This window comes from Podarcis gaigeae (assembly GCF_964106915.1).
Source record: "Podarcis gaigeae genome assembly, chromosome: 10".
NCBI lineage: Eukaryota > Metazoa > Chordata > Lepidosauria > Squamata > Lacertidae > Podarcis > Podarcis gaigeae.
Genome location: NC_139686.1, coordinates 53,910,679 through 53,930,523, shown reverse-complemented (window position 1 = coordinate 53,930,523; position 19,845 = coordinate 53,910,679). Strand labels below are relative to the sequence as shown.

General features: G+C 40.9%; 1 protein-coding gene across 4 annotated transcripts in view; it reads right to left on the bottom strand.

Moving 5' to 3' along the window:
* The window catches only part of MET (MET proto-oncogene, receptor tyrosine kinase), a 96,530-nt gene that overhangs the window by 6,301 nt on the left and 70,384 nt on the right, over positions 1–19,845 (bottom strand). For all 4 annotated transcript variants that reach the window (XM_083698920.1, XM_083698917.1, XM_083698919.1 and 1 more), the window contains exons 11-18: positions 18,700–18,915; positions 15,202–15,348; positions 11,860–12,019; positions 10,963–11,103; positions 5,955–6,185; positions 2,635–2,715; positions 1,624–1,805; positions 295–404 (exon numbers count right to left, since the gene is read on the bottom strand). In XM_083698920.1, coding sequence (XP_083555046.1) covers positions 295–404; positions 1,624–1,805; positions 2,635–2,715; positions 5,955–6,185; positions 10,963–11,103; positions 11,860–12,019; positions 15,202–15,348; positions 18,700–18,915 — 1,268 coding nt within the window. The remainder of the gene's footprint in view (positions 1–294; positions 405–1,623; positions 1,806–2,634; positions 2,716–5,954; positions 6,186–10,962; positions 11,104–11,859; positions 12,020–15,201; positions 15,349–18,699; positions 18,916–19,845) is intronic.

The window sequence follows — 19,845 nt, the reverse complement described above, 5'->3', positions numbered from 1 at the left end:
GTGATATACAGTGGTACCTCGGGTTGAGAACTTAATTCGTTCTGGAGGTCCGTTCTTCACCTGAAACTGTTCTTAACCTGAAGTGTCTGTAACCCAAGGTACCACTGTATAGCTTTCTGTGTAAAGCTCAGCAGTTCTCGGCATGGCGATTACATCAGTGGAAGTGAGTTTCTGAGCTCTACACTAGAATGGCATGACACGAGAGCAACAAATATAGTTGTGCAATGTGAAATGTTCCTTCTTCAAACATTACTTTAGCCAAAAAGACTGTGGGAATCAGACTGCTGTACTTACATACAATTTCTTGCTGCTAAATCTCTATGGACAAACTTTTTGCTTGCGAGGTATTTCATTCCCTTTGCCACTTGCAGACCAAATCCAATCAAATCCTTTACTGTTGGGTTCTATAAAACATGGGCAGCAATTTTCATTAGATAACATAATACAACAGAACATTTAATAATTGATAACAACAACAAACCATAGTACAGAAGTCAGTTTCAAAATAAAATTGAAGCATGTCATTAGGTTTATGTCTGGGGTCATTAACATGATGCTTATGATCTACCAGCCACAAACACCTCCTTTGACATGCTACCAAGATCTCTGGTCCCTCCTGATTTGGGGGGGGGGGTGTTTGTTTTTAAATTACATGGGTGGGGCTGGTTTTCAAGGGATGTTGCCTAGGTGCGTTTTATTGTTTGAGGACTGAGGGAAGAGATATTGCCTGTCTGCACTGTTTTTTTGGGTGTGGAGACTTATTGCTTGCCTGGCTGAGTTTGTGTGTTGGGAGAAAGATGTATGGCTGAATTTGTTTTTTTGAGAGGTAGGGAATGTTGCCTGTGTGGGTCTGTGTGGATGGGTTTGGGTTTTTTCACAAGGAGGGACCATGAAAGGTTGGTGACTACTGTCCTATGTCTTACCACCAGGTTTTTGAAAATTAAACTTTGCATAGTGGAGGAAACATAGCATCTGGTTTTAATGGCAATGCATAAAAAAAATGCAATCCTAATCTACTCATAGGGACATGGGTGGTGCTGTGGGTTAAACCACAGAGCCTAGGACTTGCCGATCAGAAGGTTGGCAGACGGGGTGAGCTACTGTTGCTTGGTCCCTGCTCCTGCCAACCTAGCAGTTCGAAAGCACGTCAAAGTGCAAGTAGATAAATAGGTAGAGCTCCAGCGGGAAGGTAAACGGTGTTTCTGTGCACTGCTCTGGTTCGCCAGAAGCGGCTTAGTCACGCTGGCCACATGACCCGGAAGCTGTACGCCGGCTCCCTCGGCCAATAAAGCAAGATGAGCGCTGCAACCCCAGAGTCAGCCATGACTGGACCTAATGGTCAGGGGTCCCTTTACCTTTAATCTACTCATAGGAAAGTTCAATGTAATTCAATGGGGCTTATTCCCAGGTAAGGAGGAATAGTAATGCTACATATTCCCAGTCTACTAAAATATTTGTAAGGCAGAATCATATAATAAAAGTTAGTTAGATGACAGATCTTGGGAACTCATTTTGTGCCATGGTTGAACAAATCAGTTAACGTGTTTAGGTTGAGCAGAGCTGCAGTCATGTATAACGGCCAACTTTACGATATCACTGAAGCACATCCTGGATTGTACTTACATGAGACTCATTCCTAATGAAGTTCCGAAGATCCCCGTGTTTCATGTAAGGAAGCACAACCAAAGGAGACCCTTCGCTGGGCAAGCAAATTCCAAGCAGTGATAGGACATTGGGATGAGTGAAATCCTTCATTATGATTCCTTCTTTTAGGAACTGGGATACTTCGTCCAAATCTGTAATCCCTGAGAAATGCAGTAGCAAAACCAAGCCATAGTACAGATAATTTTTAGCACATTTTAACACAACTGAAATTTACAGGAACAAGTGTCAATTATTACCCTTTACCTCATCCCCTCTCCCCGCATTCAGAACGAAACAAAACTCTTTTAAATACTCATTTATTAAATGATATCTGATTTCTCTCTCAATATTAGGTCAATAGACCCTCCTCTAAATATTATATCCAGCATGTCTAATCAGATAAGAAACATTACTAAGTGTTTGCAGAACTAGGCAGAACTCTGTATCTATAGCCAACTGAACTTGAATTGTCATCTGCATAGCTGAATGAATGTTTATCATGGCCAGAATATACTTTAACACATTCACAGCATACATTTGTAGTTCCAGAATTCTTTCCTTGTTTTTATTGCACCTCCCTTCCTTTTTCATAGACTAGAAATAATAAATAGATATGTCCCAAGTGCAGAGCCAGAAGAAGGCCATTTACTAGTGTGTGCCAATTTGCTCCCGCAGTTTCCAACTGTCTCACTCATAAAAAATGAATACAAAGCAGCCCAGCAGTGTGTAAAATGATACCAGCATGTTTTCTTTCTTTCCTTTAATCTTCTATTTATCCGGGAGGGGGGGGTGTGGAGGATGTGAATTTTCCTCCATAAGGACATGGTGAGACAAATCAATTGTTAGGGGAACTTTATATGCAAGACACCGTCCGAAAATAGCCCATATATACAACTAATACTGCTAGGGTGTGAAAGTGCACTTTGATAAGGCAGCTGATTCTGTTGACTCTGAAATTCATTGTGGTTCGCTATGAAAAACTTGACTCACTATTCAAGGATTTCACAGCACAGTGGATTTTCCTGCCATCGGTATCCAACAAAGTTCCATGGTAGACACATCCAAAATGCCCTGCATTGAGAATAAGGTTAGCCTTCTGTTACTTTTTTTGCCAATTATTTTTATTGATTTTCCATAATTTTGAACAAACTGTCACCAAATTAATACAAAATCAAAACAAATTCAAAAGCTGACTTCCCACCCACCCCCACCCCCGATGTCCCCTCTATTTCCCTCCCTTCTTTGCTGCTCCCAATAAAATAACTTTTCCAATTATCATTTCAGTATACACTCATCCCTTCTCCCTACACATCACCTGTTCAGTTACCAATTTCTGCTATGGCTTTTATACATTGTTATAACAAAATAGTCGAGAAGGGCAAATCCTCTTTTATCTACCCGTCATAGTCATTCATCTATTCTGAAACATTTCCTTCTGTTACCTCTTGAGTAACACTTTGAAAAACAGATCTTGCTTCCTCCCAGACAACATACACGCATTCCTCCCTAACATGGCCTTGAACACTGCTGCCTGATGTCTGGCCCCAGTAATAAACAACAGCCTCACTAGTGCTGCATGCAGAGGGTGAAAATGAAACCCCTAGAATTTTTTTTTTTTTTTGTATAATACACATTGCCTCCCTCTAACACTGCCAATCTCTCAGTGTCACCCACCCTTCACATTTCGCCAAGTTTAATTTTACATACTAAAGGTAAAGGTACCCCTGCCCGTACGGGCCAGTCTTGCCAGACTCTGGGGTTGTGCGCCCATCTCACTTAAGAGGCCAGGGGCCAGCGCTGTCCGGGGACACTTCCGGGTCACGTGGCCAGCGTGACATCGCTGCTCTGGCGAGCCAGAGCCGCACACGGAAACGCCGTTTACCTTCCCGCTGGTAAGCGGTCCCTATTTATCTACTTGCACCCGGAGGTGCTTTCGAACTGCTAGGTTGGCAGGCGCTGGGACCGAGCAGCGGGAGCGCACCCCGCCGCAGGGATTCGAACCGCCGACCTTTCGATCGGCAAGTCCTAGGTGCTGAGGCTTTAACCCACAGCGCCACCTGCGTCCCAGTCAATTTTACATACTACCAGTTCATTAATAAATCATTTATAAATAAACATAATCCGTCTCTCTTCTTCTCTGTGTGAAAGTCAAGATGGTACACATTGTGGTCCTTCCTGCCCCTTTCACTGTTCTCATTTCCAACTTTAACCTTCAAGGGGGGTGGACTGATGTAATTAATAATCAACAAAATCCATATCTCCTCTCCATCTTCCCCCCTAAACTAATAAATCTTTCTGCAGTTCAACCTGCCGATCCTCAATTCCATTACATCCGACTCCACAGTTTATTCTCTTCCTAGTGCTTAACAGACAGTCAATCCAGTTGTTACCAATCTTTTACTATTTGCTATTTTTATATCACAATATGAAGTTCCAAGGGGTGGTCAAAATCCCTCAACAGTCCCTCAAGATTGTTATTCTCCGTTTTCTTTCAGGCAAAGTCCTTAGTTATAAAATAAATCCATCGCAAATAGGTGTCTTTAAAGTCCACTCTTCCCGAAAACTTTACCTTCTGTTACTTTTGGGGAGGGTAGATAACGCAGATCCCGAGAAAGAAAGAAAAAGACTCAAAATATTGCCTCCCCTCCCCTCCTTCCACCGCTCAAGCAAAGTAGAAATTAGCGTCTTTCATTCTTTCCAAACAAATGATTTTCTCCTGCAGCATAAATCAGGATCTTTTTTGGGGGGGTGCCTCTTCACTTGCCAATTATGTCCGAATTCAAAGGTATTCCACAGCTCACCACAGTAGCTTACTGGGGCTGTCTTTGGACAGAGCCATTGTGCCCAGTGCCCTCACCTTTTCATCTGCGAGACAGGGATTTCCACCACCACTTGCAAAGAAAAGGCACTAGCTGATGACCACGGGTCGTGCCCTTTCGATACCCTTGAAAGGTAAGGGGAGGCATGCCCCTTATTCCCCATTAATCTCCATCTGGAACCCCTCCCAGGCGCCCGAGAGGACAACTTGCCAGGTCCAGACTTCTGTTATTTCTTACACCCATAGATAAAGGTTTGTACGAAGTCAGTGCTGACTCTTATTTTCCCATCACCTTTAAGGACAATGGCAATATATGATCAAGACTTTAATTGGTGGCAGATTCCAGGTAGAGAGAGAGAAAAATAATTTGCATAATGTATCATGAAACCACTGCCACAAGCTATATTGCTGTATATGGACTTTAAATGGGGATTCAACAAATTCATTAAAATAGACGTAGATATTGGAGGGGGGGACAAGATGAAACTATTAGAGACTAGGGAATCAGATGCATCAGACACAGAAAAAATAGCTGATGGTCAGAGAGTGTTTTGTAAAATCAGCTACCCCCTTAAATCCAAAGTGTGGTCTAGATCAAACTGAAATTTAGGGATAGAAGGCTCAAAATCTGGTTGAATAGGAACATGATTGGAATTCTCCATGTTTCTAAAGCTAGCCATTTGCTTAACAAATGGGTAAGCCATGTAACAAGTAAAGTAGATAAATTAATTCTCTACAGAAATGTGTTGCATGTTAAAGTTCTAAAGTAAATTTGCTAATTGAGTTGTCTTTCAGAGAACGGTCCAAAGGCACAGAATGCTGTTCAAGTGCTAAAGCTGAAGGGGTTCTGGGCTGAGCAGCAGCAACTGAAGAGATGGCTTGAGTTTCCTATGGAAGCCACTTAAAGAGATGTGTGGAGGAGGAGGAAGGTAGAAATATGATGAACACTTGATGATGTTCAGCTACAACAAACACTACATATTCTCTAGATTCTTCGGCTAACCTCAAGTGTAAAAAATAATAATCATTTTTGTTAGAATTAAGCTGCAATCTTACATGCGCTTTTCGGTTGGAATCCTCATCATTCTGCACACATACACAAATGGAATTCCATTGCCTGCCTATTCACCACTGAGCCAAAAAGTTCTGTTGCTAGCTTTCAAGGCCCTAAACAGCCTGCACGAGCTGGTGGTTGATATGCAGCTATCTGAGAGAACACCTCTTTCTGTAAAATCCAGACCTGAGATTACTGGAGGCCTTACCATGCCTGCCAGACATTGGGACTTGAGAAGGGAGGGTCTTCTCTGAAATGACCCTCTTACTGTGGAACTACTTTCCCTTAGTGGTACAATTGGAATCTACTGTAATGGCATTCTGCCAGCTGGTTAAAACAACTATTCGCAAGAGTAATTCCAAGAAGCAATTAGATGTTTTGATGCTTGATACACGACTGTGGAGATGTGTGGCTTGAGGTGACAGACTCAACACCTACCTCTTCCTATTACTTCACTGAAATGGACTATCAGGCTATCAGCACCAATAACCACATGCTCAACTTCTTTGACCAAGTCTGGATTTAAGGCGCTTATGTCAATGTGGACATTAGTCTGCAACAATGGACTGGCTAAATCAGAGTCTCCAGTAGACAGGATGGGAGATAGGTCCGTGTGAGGATAATGGGATGGTCTGCATGATCCATTCTGAGATAAAGTTGGAAACTGATCTATAAAAAAAATAAAAGTAGATATATCAGCAATGAGTTCTATCATAAAGGGCTGGATTTCATTTATTTGAACGTTTCCTCCCTGCCTTTCTCTGTTAGTAGATTGAAACACAGTTTACAAAATCACCAACGCACATCAAAACAATGATTCTAAAGTTATTAAAAAGCAGTATCCTATAATAAGATCATGCTAAAAATAATTCAGTTAGAAAGATAGAAGATAAAAACATTACATCACGCCAAAACATCAGAAAATAACAAGATCTTAACGGCATTCCTATAGCTTAAAAGGGAGGGGAATGAAATGTACCCTTTTAAGGGTGGAGTTTCACAGACCCTCCAACATGATGAGTCCCCAAACCAGATCATGTGTCTTCCCCTGCACTAGTCATGTGACCCGTGCAAGATTGCGGAGTCCAAGACATGCTTTTTCCAGATGAGAGCACAGCACCCAAAAATGGGAGTTTTGGGACAGTGCGCAATATTGTGGTCCTGAAAAAAGCACTTGGGGGCAGGCGTGAGATTGCTGTGTCCAAAATGGCCGCTGTGCTCTGACATGGAAAAAAAAGGGATTTGTAGGGTATGGTTCCAGAATCTAGGCCAGGGCTGTGGAATCTCCAGCTGTGGAATCTCTATTTAGGCACACTTGGTCTCTCCCATGTGGCTCACCAGGCCATTTCGGCCAAGCTCACTGGCACTGGAATTGCATCTTCAAAAGAGGTTGCTATAACTGCTTTTCAATGATCAGCCGTTACAGCAACCTCCTTTGAATTTTGACTAGTGTCAATCATCTGATATCATTTTGGTGTCATAATGATACAGCTGGCCAGATCCATTTCCCCACCACTGATCTAGGCAGTGCAATGTAATTTGATTCAGGCCTGAGCTCCAGAATCTGTTCTGAATTCTAAGCCTTAGGCCTTTAATGCTGAAGCCAATAACAAAGAAAAGATTATCTGGAGGCTTTTGGGTCAAAGGATGTGACTTGCAATAAAGCAATATCTCTCTCTGCCAAAATGGACCATTATATCAATTGTCTGGCCTTTTTAATTCAGAGGTTTTATATTTAATTCAGAGGTTTTATATAAAGCTATGCCATTTTGCCATGTCTCACCAATGTTGTCATAATGCAATCTAATTTTTTAGACTGAAGAAAGCAAAAGTCAAGGCCCCACTTGAATTTTGCAGAATTCTACTTTGACCCAAACTAGAAATTGCAGCCAGAGTTATCTGTACTTGTATTATCTGTGGGGGAGCATAGGATTGGGAAATGACACATTTGTGAAAAAGGAGGATATAGCAAAGTCCATAGGTTATTGTTAGATTATCATTTGCTGGGCAACTGAAAATCTGATGAATACTTCCTAAGCGCCTGTGACTATATTTATCTAATGGTAAATATTCAACTAGGAAAATAGCTTGAGTGATTCATTTCCTGCAGTTTTACACTGCAACAAAATTAAGTATTGCAGATGTTAACCTTTGACCGTAACTTTTTAAATATATTAAAATAAAATATCTCACTTCAAAGCAGTGACTGATATGATATTGATCTTTACAGACTGTTGTGATTTTTATATTGTTTTCTAGCTGCAGTCAGTCTGGCTTAAACCCACAAGTGAGCACAGTATAGCATACCAAAACAAACAAACAAACAAACACAAAAAACTGATGGCAACTCCCTGTCTAGTCTGGTTTCCAAGGGAGACCCTGCAATTCATATCCTCCACAGAAAAGTAAGTTCTGGTGTTGGAGGGCATGCTACGCCACATCTACTAAGTATGGATGGGACATAGCAGGATGAACACACAGAAAACTGCAATTCTGCTTAAGAGCAGAAGAGCAATGATTTATTAGCACTAGGAGCCACCTGTCTGGAAGCAGCTATAATGTAATAATTGTTATGGTCATATTTAGATGAAATATCCATTATATTTATATTGCAGATGTCTAGAAACAGGACTGCCAAATTTACAAGGCTCTTTTCAGCTACAAATAGTCTAAAGTAATATGGTAAATAAAATTAGAAGCCTTTCAGTACCAATCTGATTCTAATATTGCTATCATATTTCTAATTTCACTCCTCAACTGTTATAAATATTTGTATTAGTTGTGACTGATGAATTTGGAGGTGGGGGAGTTAAGGAACAATGTTATAAATATATCCCATTTAGGGACAATGTATGAAATTATTTTTTCATTGGGAAAGATCACTAAGACGCAGAAGCATTTATTATTTTTTATAACTGTGGTCCTGATGGTTAAGTCAGAGAGAACATGTGCTGCAACATAGTTTTACCACATAGTGGAGCATATAGAAGAACAAGTAATTGTTAGAAGAGTGCACAGAAATGGCACTCTTCCACCTTGCTAGCAATTCATGGGCTGTCAAATGATTACATCAGATAATGGGTAACTGGCATAAATGGAGGGTTTTGTATTTATGCTCTGAACTGACCTACATGCTTGGTGCTCCGCAAATGGAGCACAAATGTGATGTTTAGATACATTCTGAGCCATGCCAAATATTCAACCTGGAACCCAGGCCAATATTTAATCACATCGCTTCACCAGTAATGTTTCTTACAACACAGAAAGGCTAACTTAAGCTGATTACTATATCTGAAGCCAGGATTCTTGAGATCTAATTAAACTCAGACCGCTCGCCTGCAGACTAGATGCTATTTGATCTAGAGTTCTCCGCCTATTTTTTAAAAAAAATATGTTAACTGCTTTAATTGTGACTGGACTTCAGTTAAGATTTTAACCAATTATAGTACCTGAACAAGAGTGGTACATTAAGGACATGAAAAGTAACAGCTTTGCAAATTAAGAAACCTGGATAAATAATTTTATTTAAACATTATAGCTAGTTAACTGTCATAATGCTCTCAGATAGATTCTCCTCACTTCAGCACAATCCGGCCAATTATTTTCTGATGGCCCAAACAATGCAGTAAACATAAGGTAAAGGTAAAGGACCCCTGGACAGTTAAGTCCAGTCAAAGGTGACTATGGGGTTGTGGAGCTCATCTTGCTTTCAGGCTGAGGGAGCTGGGATTTGCCCACAGACAGCTTTTTTTTTGTTTATGTTTATGAAGCGGCCCTAAGGATATATAAACCTAGGAGCTCCCTTGTACTGCCTTCAGGACCAGTTCATGCCAGCAGCCTCATGAATTACCTTCTGGGAGTGGACAGGGCTGCAGATACTTCATAGCACTGCCAACTGTATGAACCAGAAGGCTGACACATAGCTGCTGCAATTTGTGTGATCACAGCAGCTTAAAAAGAAGGCCATCATGATTCCACAAATTGCCACCACTGCATATATACAACCCTTCTGCAAGCACCAGTTGAAGTGTCAGAAGCCTGCCAGCAGCCCCATGTACTCCTAAAGACCGCTGTGTGGGAGGGACAATGGCTGTATGAAGTTTGGAAGTGGCATAGCTGTCAAGTGTCCCTTATTTGAAGGGACAGTCCCTTATTCCAGCACCATGTCCTACTGCTGTCCCTTATTGATAGATGTCCCTTAAATGTCCCTTAAATGATGTTCCTTAAATTTCAAAGGAAGCAGCTCCTCTCCCTCCCTCCCTGCTGGCCAGGGATGAGGGAGGCTCCAACTGTGTTGCTCACCCAATAAGGAGTCTAAGAACGACTGGGGGGTGGAGCTTGCATGCCTTATGTGTGGCTAGTTAATGCAAGCTGAGGGGGGTTTTGAATGCTGGACACCATTTTGTTGCACGTGCTGCTGCAAACTTTGCAGTGCAAAGCCAGGCCAGGGAGCCATCTTAAGTTGAGGCTGCATAGGCCTTGTGCTGCATGTGATTCAGATTCTATTCAGTTGAACCTCTGGTTACAAAGTTGGTTGAACAGTGTTCTTGAAGCTACCAGCATGAGTTTGACCAGACTGCAGGAGGACAGGAAGACTGGAGTGCCTGGAACAGGTGAGACTGCAGGTCCCTTATTTTGGCTGCTGGTCCCTTATTTTCAAGGCCGCTGGTCCCTTATTTTCAAATCTGTAAGTTGACAGCTATGGGAAGTGGCCCGTACAAACTTCCTTAGGAGTTGAAGGTTCTACTGGCCTACAAGAGTCAAAAGGCATGCACTGGATACACAATGAAATCCACCAAAGAGAAAGGAAGGAAAAATTAGGCTAGGATAGGTCAGGAAAAGCTTAACTGAAGGAAGACATGAATGATAGACCTGAAATGGAGAGGGAGGCAAGGCAGCCTAATGGATGAGAAGGCGAGACTCTTAACAGGATAGCTAAAAGCACAGAGGCAGGAAAAAAGATGGAAGTTATACCAGGATGGCAGCAGCAGATCAGTTAAAGAAGAGCAGAGGAAATTGGAAGATATGTAAGGAAAGACAAGGAAGGAAAAACAGAGCTGGACCACATGCTACGTTCATTATAGGGATGCCTCTGATCATCTTCAAGGCAAATCTTTTCCATCCTTCCCTCCCACCACCACTGTAATGCTCAGAATGACTTACAGCAGAGACTGCTGCCATTTTACGTAAGGCACAGATTTTTATTAAACAGCTGAATTAGACATATAGAGTTTTGATACTCGTGCAAGCACCCACCAAAAACAAATTGGTAATGGGGTCAGTCCACGTGGTGATGGGAAACTGCTAAGTAAGTGGATATTACAACTGGATTATAGCAAACGTTCAGAAGAAATACAACCTATTGTAGGTGTCATTTGATAGGTTACAAAGTGGGCTGTTTAAAATATGGCATATTTTCTATATTTACTAATCAGAAAAACAGTACCTTCCAGAAAAGTCGATCTGTAGTCTACGGATTCACTTGAGACCATTTCTGCTGTAGGGCTTACACTCCTTGCACTCACAAGCCTGTCCAAATGAGGAGTGTGCACTCGTCCGTCATAGCGAACAATCTCTCCACCTAATTCTTAACATGTGGGAACACAAGAGAATGTCAGCACCAAGTTCTGAACAAACTTGCATTATCCTAGAGGTTTCAGTTATTTCACTGCTAGATTGTGTGGAGCAGCTGATGTTCTGTAGAGTATCTCTATTCCTCCATATAGCAAAAGAGAAATATATTTTGACAGTTTGGTGCCAGACATATACAGACAACTGCCCGTTCTGCATATTTTATCAGGGCACAACAGGATATTCTGTTTCCTACTGCTGTGCTGGAGAAGAGAATACTTTGCAGCAGGAGGGCATCCATACTGGTTAAAAAGTTTTGATGACAACTATGCATGCAGCCACATAAGCCATCAACAAGCACTCTGAACAAACCACGTGTATCTATAACATCCCTTGGCTTAGAAGAGAGTTGTGGGCCATCTATGACTTCCAAGCTCATCAATATTTGATGTAAATGTTGAAGAAAGCCAGCTTTAAAATCTAATTAGTTATAACACACTTTTGCTACCCTTATGACTGGATTCTCTTCTCAGAACACCTATGTAGAGCGTTGTCTACCTTCCTATCCTTCTTCAAAACCCACCTGCAGAATGCCATTGCTTTAACGTCCCCAACTGTGGCAAAGACTTAGACTCCAAATAGGACATAACCAGCTTCACTCACTTTCACCTCTTGCTACCCACCCTGTTTCTTGTCCCCCTGTAACTTCCTTGGGGCAGGAAACTGTCTAGCTGCTAACTGAAATAGCAAATATGAAGAACAACACCACCACCTTTGATTTGCTTTCTCTTTTTTCTCCACAGGAAGAGGCCAAACAGTAACAATAAGAGAATAACTGGTATGCACACGATTCCCGCAATGATTCCTGTGAAGCTCTGCTCGGGCACAATCAATACTTTCCCAATAACCATTGATGAAACTTCTTTCTGCCACTGAAAGATAAAAAAGGCAAAGAACCCATAGCTAGCTTTTAAAACTCCCATCAATAACGGAGCTCAATTTCATTTGGGGGACTGATAAGAGAACATGCCAACTCTTATCACCGCCAACACACCCATGCAAGTCACACATGCTAGTCCTATCTCTCATCATTTCCTAACTTTTTTTTTATTCTCAAGGCCAGAGATTGATTGATTTTATTAATTTATATAATGCCTATTGTCACATTAGATGCCGTATTAGAAATAATAGAATAAAACTCCTTCTAACTACAGCACAAGCCAGAACCTGAGAGAGAGATAAAATAGACAGACTTGGCAGCACAGTGGAGAAGCCCTGACCCATGAGGGACCAACATCTGGCTCCTTGGGTAGCCTTTTTCAGCTCAGGAGATTCAGCAACAGAGAAAATCTGAGCATTGGCAGATGCTTGTATCACCTTTGCATCTGCCACTTGAGCTGTGAGGGACATGAACAGCATTTGAGTGAAGGATGCAAAAATGTTTACTTTAGCAGCCATTTCCAGCAAGAGACTCAGTTGCAGTGAGGCAGTTGGAAGACTGGAAAACTAGAGAGTAGCTTAGATACCTCTGACAACTTTGGTTATACTCAAAATGCCACTGGCTAGAGCTTCAGTCTGCCTTCTTCCAGAGGACTCCTCAAATCACTTCATAATGGACTATGCTTGAGGTTAAGTGGGAGGGGGTATCTGGAGTGGTGGTGGGAATTTGGTCTGTTATTGCTAGCAGGAATCCTAGTTGTTGTCAGGTACACTTTTTATAATACAGTGGTACCTCGGGTTACATATGCTTCAGGTTACATACACTTCAGGTTACAGACGTCGCTAACCCAGAAGTAATACCTCGGGTTAAGAACTTTGCTTCAGGATGAGAACAGAAATCGTGCTCTGGCGGCACAGCGGCAGCAGGAGGCCCCATTAGCTAAAGTGGTGCTTCAGGTTACGAACAGTTTCAGGTTAAGAACGGACCTCCGGAACGAATTAAGTACTTAACCCGAGGTACCACTGTACTGGCCTCCCTATATGTACTAATAGTTTACTCTGGCTGCGTAAGTAAGCAGTTACCAAGGTTGCATCCCTTTGTTAAAGAATAGCTAATGCCATTTGTGCTTCATCATGAAATCTAGCATCTTTTCAGGAATGTCCTTTAAGTTTCTATCGCACTAATGATTCTGCCTTACCAGTTCTGTTGTTGTCTTTCAGTGAGAAGATTGCAACAAGCAGCACTAATCAACCAGGAAATCCAAAGTATTTAGTGTCATATGACAGTATCTCAGTGAGTTGGAATGCACTTGGCAATCCTTCTGTCTTTTTTGGAATCCAGTCCAATTTGGAATGATAGATTTGAAAGTCTCCCTTTTATGCTGGGTGCATAAGCAATTTGCAAATAAGCAGAAAAATAATAAAGTAAACAAACAAAAACTCCTGCCACCTTGCATGCATTATTTCATGCATGTTGGCCCCATTAATTTCCCACATTGAGAAATGCAGCTGGATGTGCACTGTGAATGTGCCAACATCTAATGCCTTCAAATATGATAACTAAATAATTTACAGCATTTATGTAACAAAGGCATGCATTCTGAAATTTTCAAAAAATATTTTCCAGGGTTATATAGTAAAATATAAGAACATAGTTTCAGTTACAGATAAGGTAGCCGTGTTGGTCTGTCATAGTCAAAACAAAAAAAATTCCTTCCAGTAGCACCTTAAAGACCAACTAAGTCAGTTCTTGGTATGAGCTTTCGTGTATCTGAAGAAGTGTGCATGCACACGAAAGCTCATACCAAGAACTGACTTAGTTGGTCTTTAAGGTGCTACTGGAAGGATTTTTTTTTATAAGAACATAGATGACTTTTGCAAAGGACACTTCAATTAATAGTTGGCTTTCTTGAGCCTGAGCAATGACATCATACCTGCATACATGTTACACCTTCTGTTCCTGAAAATATCACACCAACTACTCCTTGGTGCAGAAGAGGTGATAGTACCAAAAGACAAAGACATATGTTAACCCCTAGCTCCCAGTGTGTAATCTCAGGGGCCAAATATGTGCAAGCCTATGGTTGGATCACCTAACTTTTTAAAATTTAGAGCAGCTGTGTGTTGGCTCCAATGTTGATTAGAGTAGCAGAACTGGAAGGAGAAATGGGAGTTCATTCTTTATTCCCTCCATCATGGCTTTTTCCAGATATAAATAGTCAGAATGGGCTTTCCGCTTTCTAACAACAAATCTATCCATGGGAGATTTGTGAAAATGGAGGACTGAACACAATTCAGAGGGAAACACCAGGATTCTGCAGGAGTGTTGCAACCCCTCCAAACCTCAGTATATTCTTTAATCCAGGCATAGTCAACCTTTTTATACCTACCGCCCACTAATGCATCTTTCTTGATGGTAAAATTTCCTTACCGCCCACCAGTGCTCGATGGAAGGAGGATTCAGCTTGTGCCGTAGAACCTCCGACCACCCACCTAGAATCCTGAAATGCCCACTAATGGGCGGTAGGGACCAGGCTGACAACCCCTGCCTTAATCCCAAGGAACTGCCAGTTTAAGGCTAGAGTAAAGGTTGTCTCATGTTGGCTCAAACTGGAGAGCTGAACAAGCTCAACTTGGAAATCAAAACATTGAAAAGTCAGCCTGGGATACTGCCCACGTTTGAACAGATTCAGCAATTCAAAATATCAAGAATTATTAAAATATAAACCCCATGTTTTAGACTATAAAGATAATTTGTTCTTTTAAAAAAACTGGGCCATGAAAGCAGACAATTCACACATTCAGCTGGAGATGATAACGCAACAGGGTAGTGTAATGGGAGTTCTTTCCTCCCTTCATAACAATAAGTCTTCACAGTGGAGCAGACCATGAGAACACCTGATCACTCAACAAGAATGAGTACAAAAAGGTAGGGAAGGGGACCTAATTGGAAGGACCCAATTCATACCAAAGGAAGAGGTTAAAAGAAAGCTTTGGCTGCTCTTCCTCCAAGTAATTGCAAGTGCTGCTTCCAATGAAATGTTTAAACAACTCAGATGAAGCATGATGTGTAAACACAAGGAACAAATTAGAACTTCAACTGTGCAAATATTATTAGTAGAGAAGTGACATTTCAAACTATACCACGTATGCAATGCTAGGGTAGGTATCTTACCACAATGTTTAGTTCATGGTTGGATTTTAGCAGCTCTTTAGGAACAGTACAGGAAACAGACTGAAACTTCAAAGTAATATTCTCACAGTTCTTGCTTCCAACTTTTAGCACTTCACCTTTAACAGCTTCTGAGTCAATGTTATTACCCTGGGGAAAAAAACAGATAAAAAGAATTGGAAACAGAATTACAAAAGAAAAAAAAAGATAATAGGGAAGCTTTACCAAGCCAGGCTCATTTCCTCTTGCTAAACATTTTCATTAAGGAGATATAATAAAACAAATGACAGTGAGTGGTCATTGAAATGCATTGATTCCTTCCTGAGACTTAGAAACACACTGAGTTTCTGAATGGCAATTAGAATGCATTAAATCAAGTATCACTGCTTGCTAACAGTCTGGTTTTAGGGACTGTCTTCAAAATTCCAAAGACCATCTACAAATGGCTAAACAAAAAAGTATCTGCCACTTCTACTCTCAACTGCATACAATTGCAACAAGTTGCTGAATGGCCATAGGAAACCCAGCCAGATGGGTGGCATATAAATAAATTATTATTATTATTATTATTATTATTATTATTATTATTATTATTATTATTATTATCATCATCATCACTGCTGCAGTTTGGATCCAGGCAAATGGGGTTCAGGTGTTGTAAAACAATCCTAGGAATTCATCGAGATGGCTTGGATAGACTGAACTTTGATGAAATGCCAGGAGCTCTATTGTAAATCACAGATACATACAGGGAGAGCCTTATTTTCTTTCAATTTGATAATACATAGCAACACTTTGGCACAATCCTGTAAAGGAGTTCAGTAATTTTCCATTTATTACAGCTGCAGAATAAATCCAGACAAATACTCGGGCTTCTTACTGGCAAAGGGAATGAACTGGATCCTGAAATACTGTCTGCAGGTTTTAGTGCTTTTGAGTTGATACACATTCCTCATTACAGTTATCGACTTGTCAGTCAACTGGTGCTACAATTACGTTTGTAGTGACTGTTTCTGTCCTTTAAGATGCTGTGCAAGGGGCCTTCTGAAGGCCTGATTGTATAACCCCCTTTTGGCTGAGCCAGGCTTTTACCTTCCCCATACACGGTGGCCTGGCTGAAATGGTTTTGTGGCCCAAATGGGTAGGTCTGAGAGATCTAAGTAGACCCATTGGCTGGTGGTTCTCCAACCCTAGCCTAGACAATGGATGCTTCTCTTTGTCTAACTGGCTAGCTATGCTTTCTTTGATGTCATTCATTGCCTCAAAATGTGAAACTAATATGGATTATGGAGTTTTAGTTGGCCTGAAAATTATATTTGTGGATTTTGGAGGAGAGACAATCCCTCTTACTTCCCCTACAGAAACCCCAGACCTGCAATTTGACATGCTTCATCTGCTGTGGTAAAGAGAGTACCCTGTACCTGGCCGCTGCTTTAAATATGCCAGGGCACAGTTCCCATGTCCTTGCCTCTGAGTGGCCTTGCAGGCAAGGCCAGCCCAGAATGGAAGGCCCAGTGCGGACGGGGTAGGTGGCACCAGGAGACAATCCCCTCCCCCAGCCACACAGGAAGATGGCAGCCTCCCAGGACTAATCGCAGTCACGCTGTGCAGCAAACATCCACCCCCCCCAAAAAACAGAGCCCCATGTGAGCAGATATTCTGTGTCTGCTTATCCCAGAAGGAATAAAAGTTATAGCAATTTTTAGATTCCCCGTAAGAGTGAATGGGGAACACAGAGCTTTATTTTCTGCAGAGTAGCTCAGAACCCAAATCGTAAGTTGACAGAAGACAGAACAATTCAGAACAGGGTTTTTTTTAAAGCACAGGTAGAAGATGAATGTTGGGGTTCCATGTGCAACCTTACGTCAGCCTGACTTTATCTGAAATCACAAAGACAGACTTTTAAGATGGGGATTTCTGTCATGGACTTTTTGCAATTCTTTGCTGAAAACCAAAACAACAGTCCACATAAGTTGCCTAAGAGCTGTGGGATTTTTTTTTCTTCAAGTGGTGGCGGTGGCATAAAGTACCCTGTTCTCTTTGAGTGAGGTAAAAAGAACCTTTTGGTCCGAATATGTTCACTTGCTGAAAGGAAAATGTGCCGCATTAGATTAGTTTTACTGAAAAACCAAGTGATAAAGGCTCCTCTATTCTTCTGACTCTAATTAAGAAAACAGATAAAAGAATTTTGGTTTGCTAAGAACTGTTTGTTCACTGAACCAAGCGCTCATTTAATTTCATGCTGTGCTTGCTTAATTACTGGATGACAAAACGTGATTATGAGGCATGTAAACTTGTCTCTGGGTTTTTTTGTGTGTATATAAAGCTCAGAATGCTGCCAATTCGGCCTACAGTGACCTTTTGACAGAAGGAACACAAGTTCTCAAAAGCTGGCCTATAGTTTATGAGTGCCTCTCACTTAAGAGTTTGATTTGTGGGGGAGGATACTGAATAACTATAATAGTTTACCCTATGATGCACTTCTCATTTTAAGTAGGGACTTACCACTGATATTTAAAACACGTACCTAACACTAGTGCAAGAGCTTAGTGCAGGATACATACTGTTCACATGTGAACTATATTTGGAAGTGAACTATATTTGGCCAAAGTGAACTATATTCAGAAGTCTGTAGGAAGTTATTCAGGATTAAGTGCTGAAATTGCTTACAACTACAAAATTGCTGTCAAAGGCACAAACATGGGTAAGGCTTGACATTACTCCTTAACCAGGTTTACTTTTGTTGCCAACTGAATCAGTGAGTTGGAGGAAGCAAACACAAACGAGGATTGGTTTTAGTTATCACATGTCAAATTTTCAGTGAAATCTACCAGGCTTCATTTATCCAATTGCCCAACACGGTCTGAATTTGTTCATTTCTGCCTCTGTGTCCTGCTCACAATTACTAGTGGTTCTGCCCAGTGCTAAAGTCTGCTTCCTGGGATGTAAAACTGTTTAGCAACCTTTTTAAAGAAATGTTTTTTTAAAAAAAGAAAAAAGAAAAGGCAACGGGTCCTTATAACTGACAGCAGAGTTCTAGACCTGACCCAATCTTGTTTTAAAGATGTATTGCTACTCAACAACACCAGTTCTTGGTCAAGCACTTGTAAAAATATAACCAAATTCCTTACTGTTTTACAGGCATATGCATGTCTGTTAACAGAAACCAGTGCTTTTCTTCTAGAAAAAAGGTACCAATACTTACTATGAAGTTGTTACATAAGTGCCAAACTTTAAACCAGTACTTTTCTTCTAGGAAAAAAATGGTGCTGGTACTGACAGAAACTAAATATACATGGAGCACTGACAGAAACTAAATATACATGAAAACCTAAATTTAACCCAAGCGTCTCACATCTTGTCCCATCTGTATGCCAGTCAAAATTATGTCCACATTGTTGTTTGCTTCAGATCCCCATTGGTTCGAGACAAGTTTCCCAGAATTCTTTGGGGCAATGTGGGCAAGCTCATTTACCATATTTAAAACCAAATAGCCCTTACCTTAATCACTATATTCTGGTTTCCCTGGGAAATCACCACTGGTTTTGAGGAAATGGTAAAGACCGGGTCATTCACATAATCAAAATTAAACGCAGGTGAGATGACTCCATCAAAAATGAATAATACTTTTGTCACAAAAGGTGGTGTCAGGTTATAGAATCTTAGCATTGGAGTTGTGCAGCAGATCATTTCAGCATTAGAACGATGATTACATTCCTAAAATAATAAGGGGCAAAAAGAGGTATTATTTGTTTACATGTCTAAAATAAGAAAAGGAAACTGAATAAGTAGGCAATTGAGTATCACAACATTTTATATGACTTCAACTTTTTGTTGATTTCTGCTTTCAGAGAATTGTCCCAATTATAGCTTGCATATTCTTTAAACATAGCAGCAATATAAGTTTCCATTATAAAACTTCACACTCGCTTAAAAAAATTGAAAAATTAATTCTAATCATGGGCATACTTTGCAACACTCACCAAGTGATGTTACATAAACTGGGCTTACGCAAATTATATTAGGGGCATCTCTCTCTCTCTCTCTCTCTCTCTCTCTGTGTGTGTGTGTGTGTGTGTGTGTGAAAGTCTATGGATGTGTGTCTTGGACACTCAGCGTTGTCTTCTACTTTTATGTCCAGCTACAGTGTCCAACACTCCTACCATCTTGGGAAATGGTTCTGGGAAGTTGTAAATTCTGGTCTTATTTCCACTAGTACAGGTTTCTTTATGCACCAAGGGATGGAGATCCAACACATTAACACAAAACCATGTGCCCACTTTCAGTACACACTGAGCTTCTAAACCTGTTGATTTTCACATTTGTTTCAATGGGGAAAAAATATAGGTCTCTATTTCAAGATCTGACAGCTCCATAGAAGCAAACAGCACAACCTGCACCTGCAAGAAGTACACCCATAAGAAATTGCTCAAATGGCCAAGTCTGCAAGGTAAGGAGGAGTACTTTTCTACTTAAAACACATGGGCATGGCAAAAGAAGAAGAAGAAGAAGAAGAAGAAGAAGAAGAAGAAGAAGAAGAAGAAGAAGAAGAAGAAGAAGAAGAAGAAGAAAGGGGAAGAAGACGATTTTAGTTTTGTTTTACCCAAACGTAGCTATATATTTTTTCTGTGACCAACTGTAAAGGAG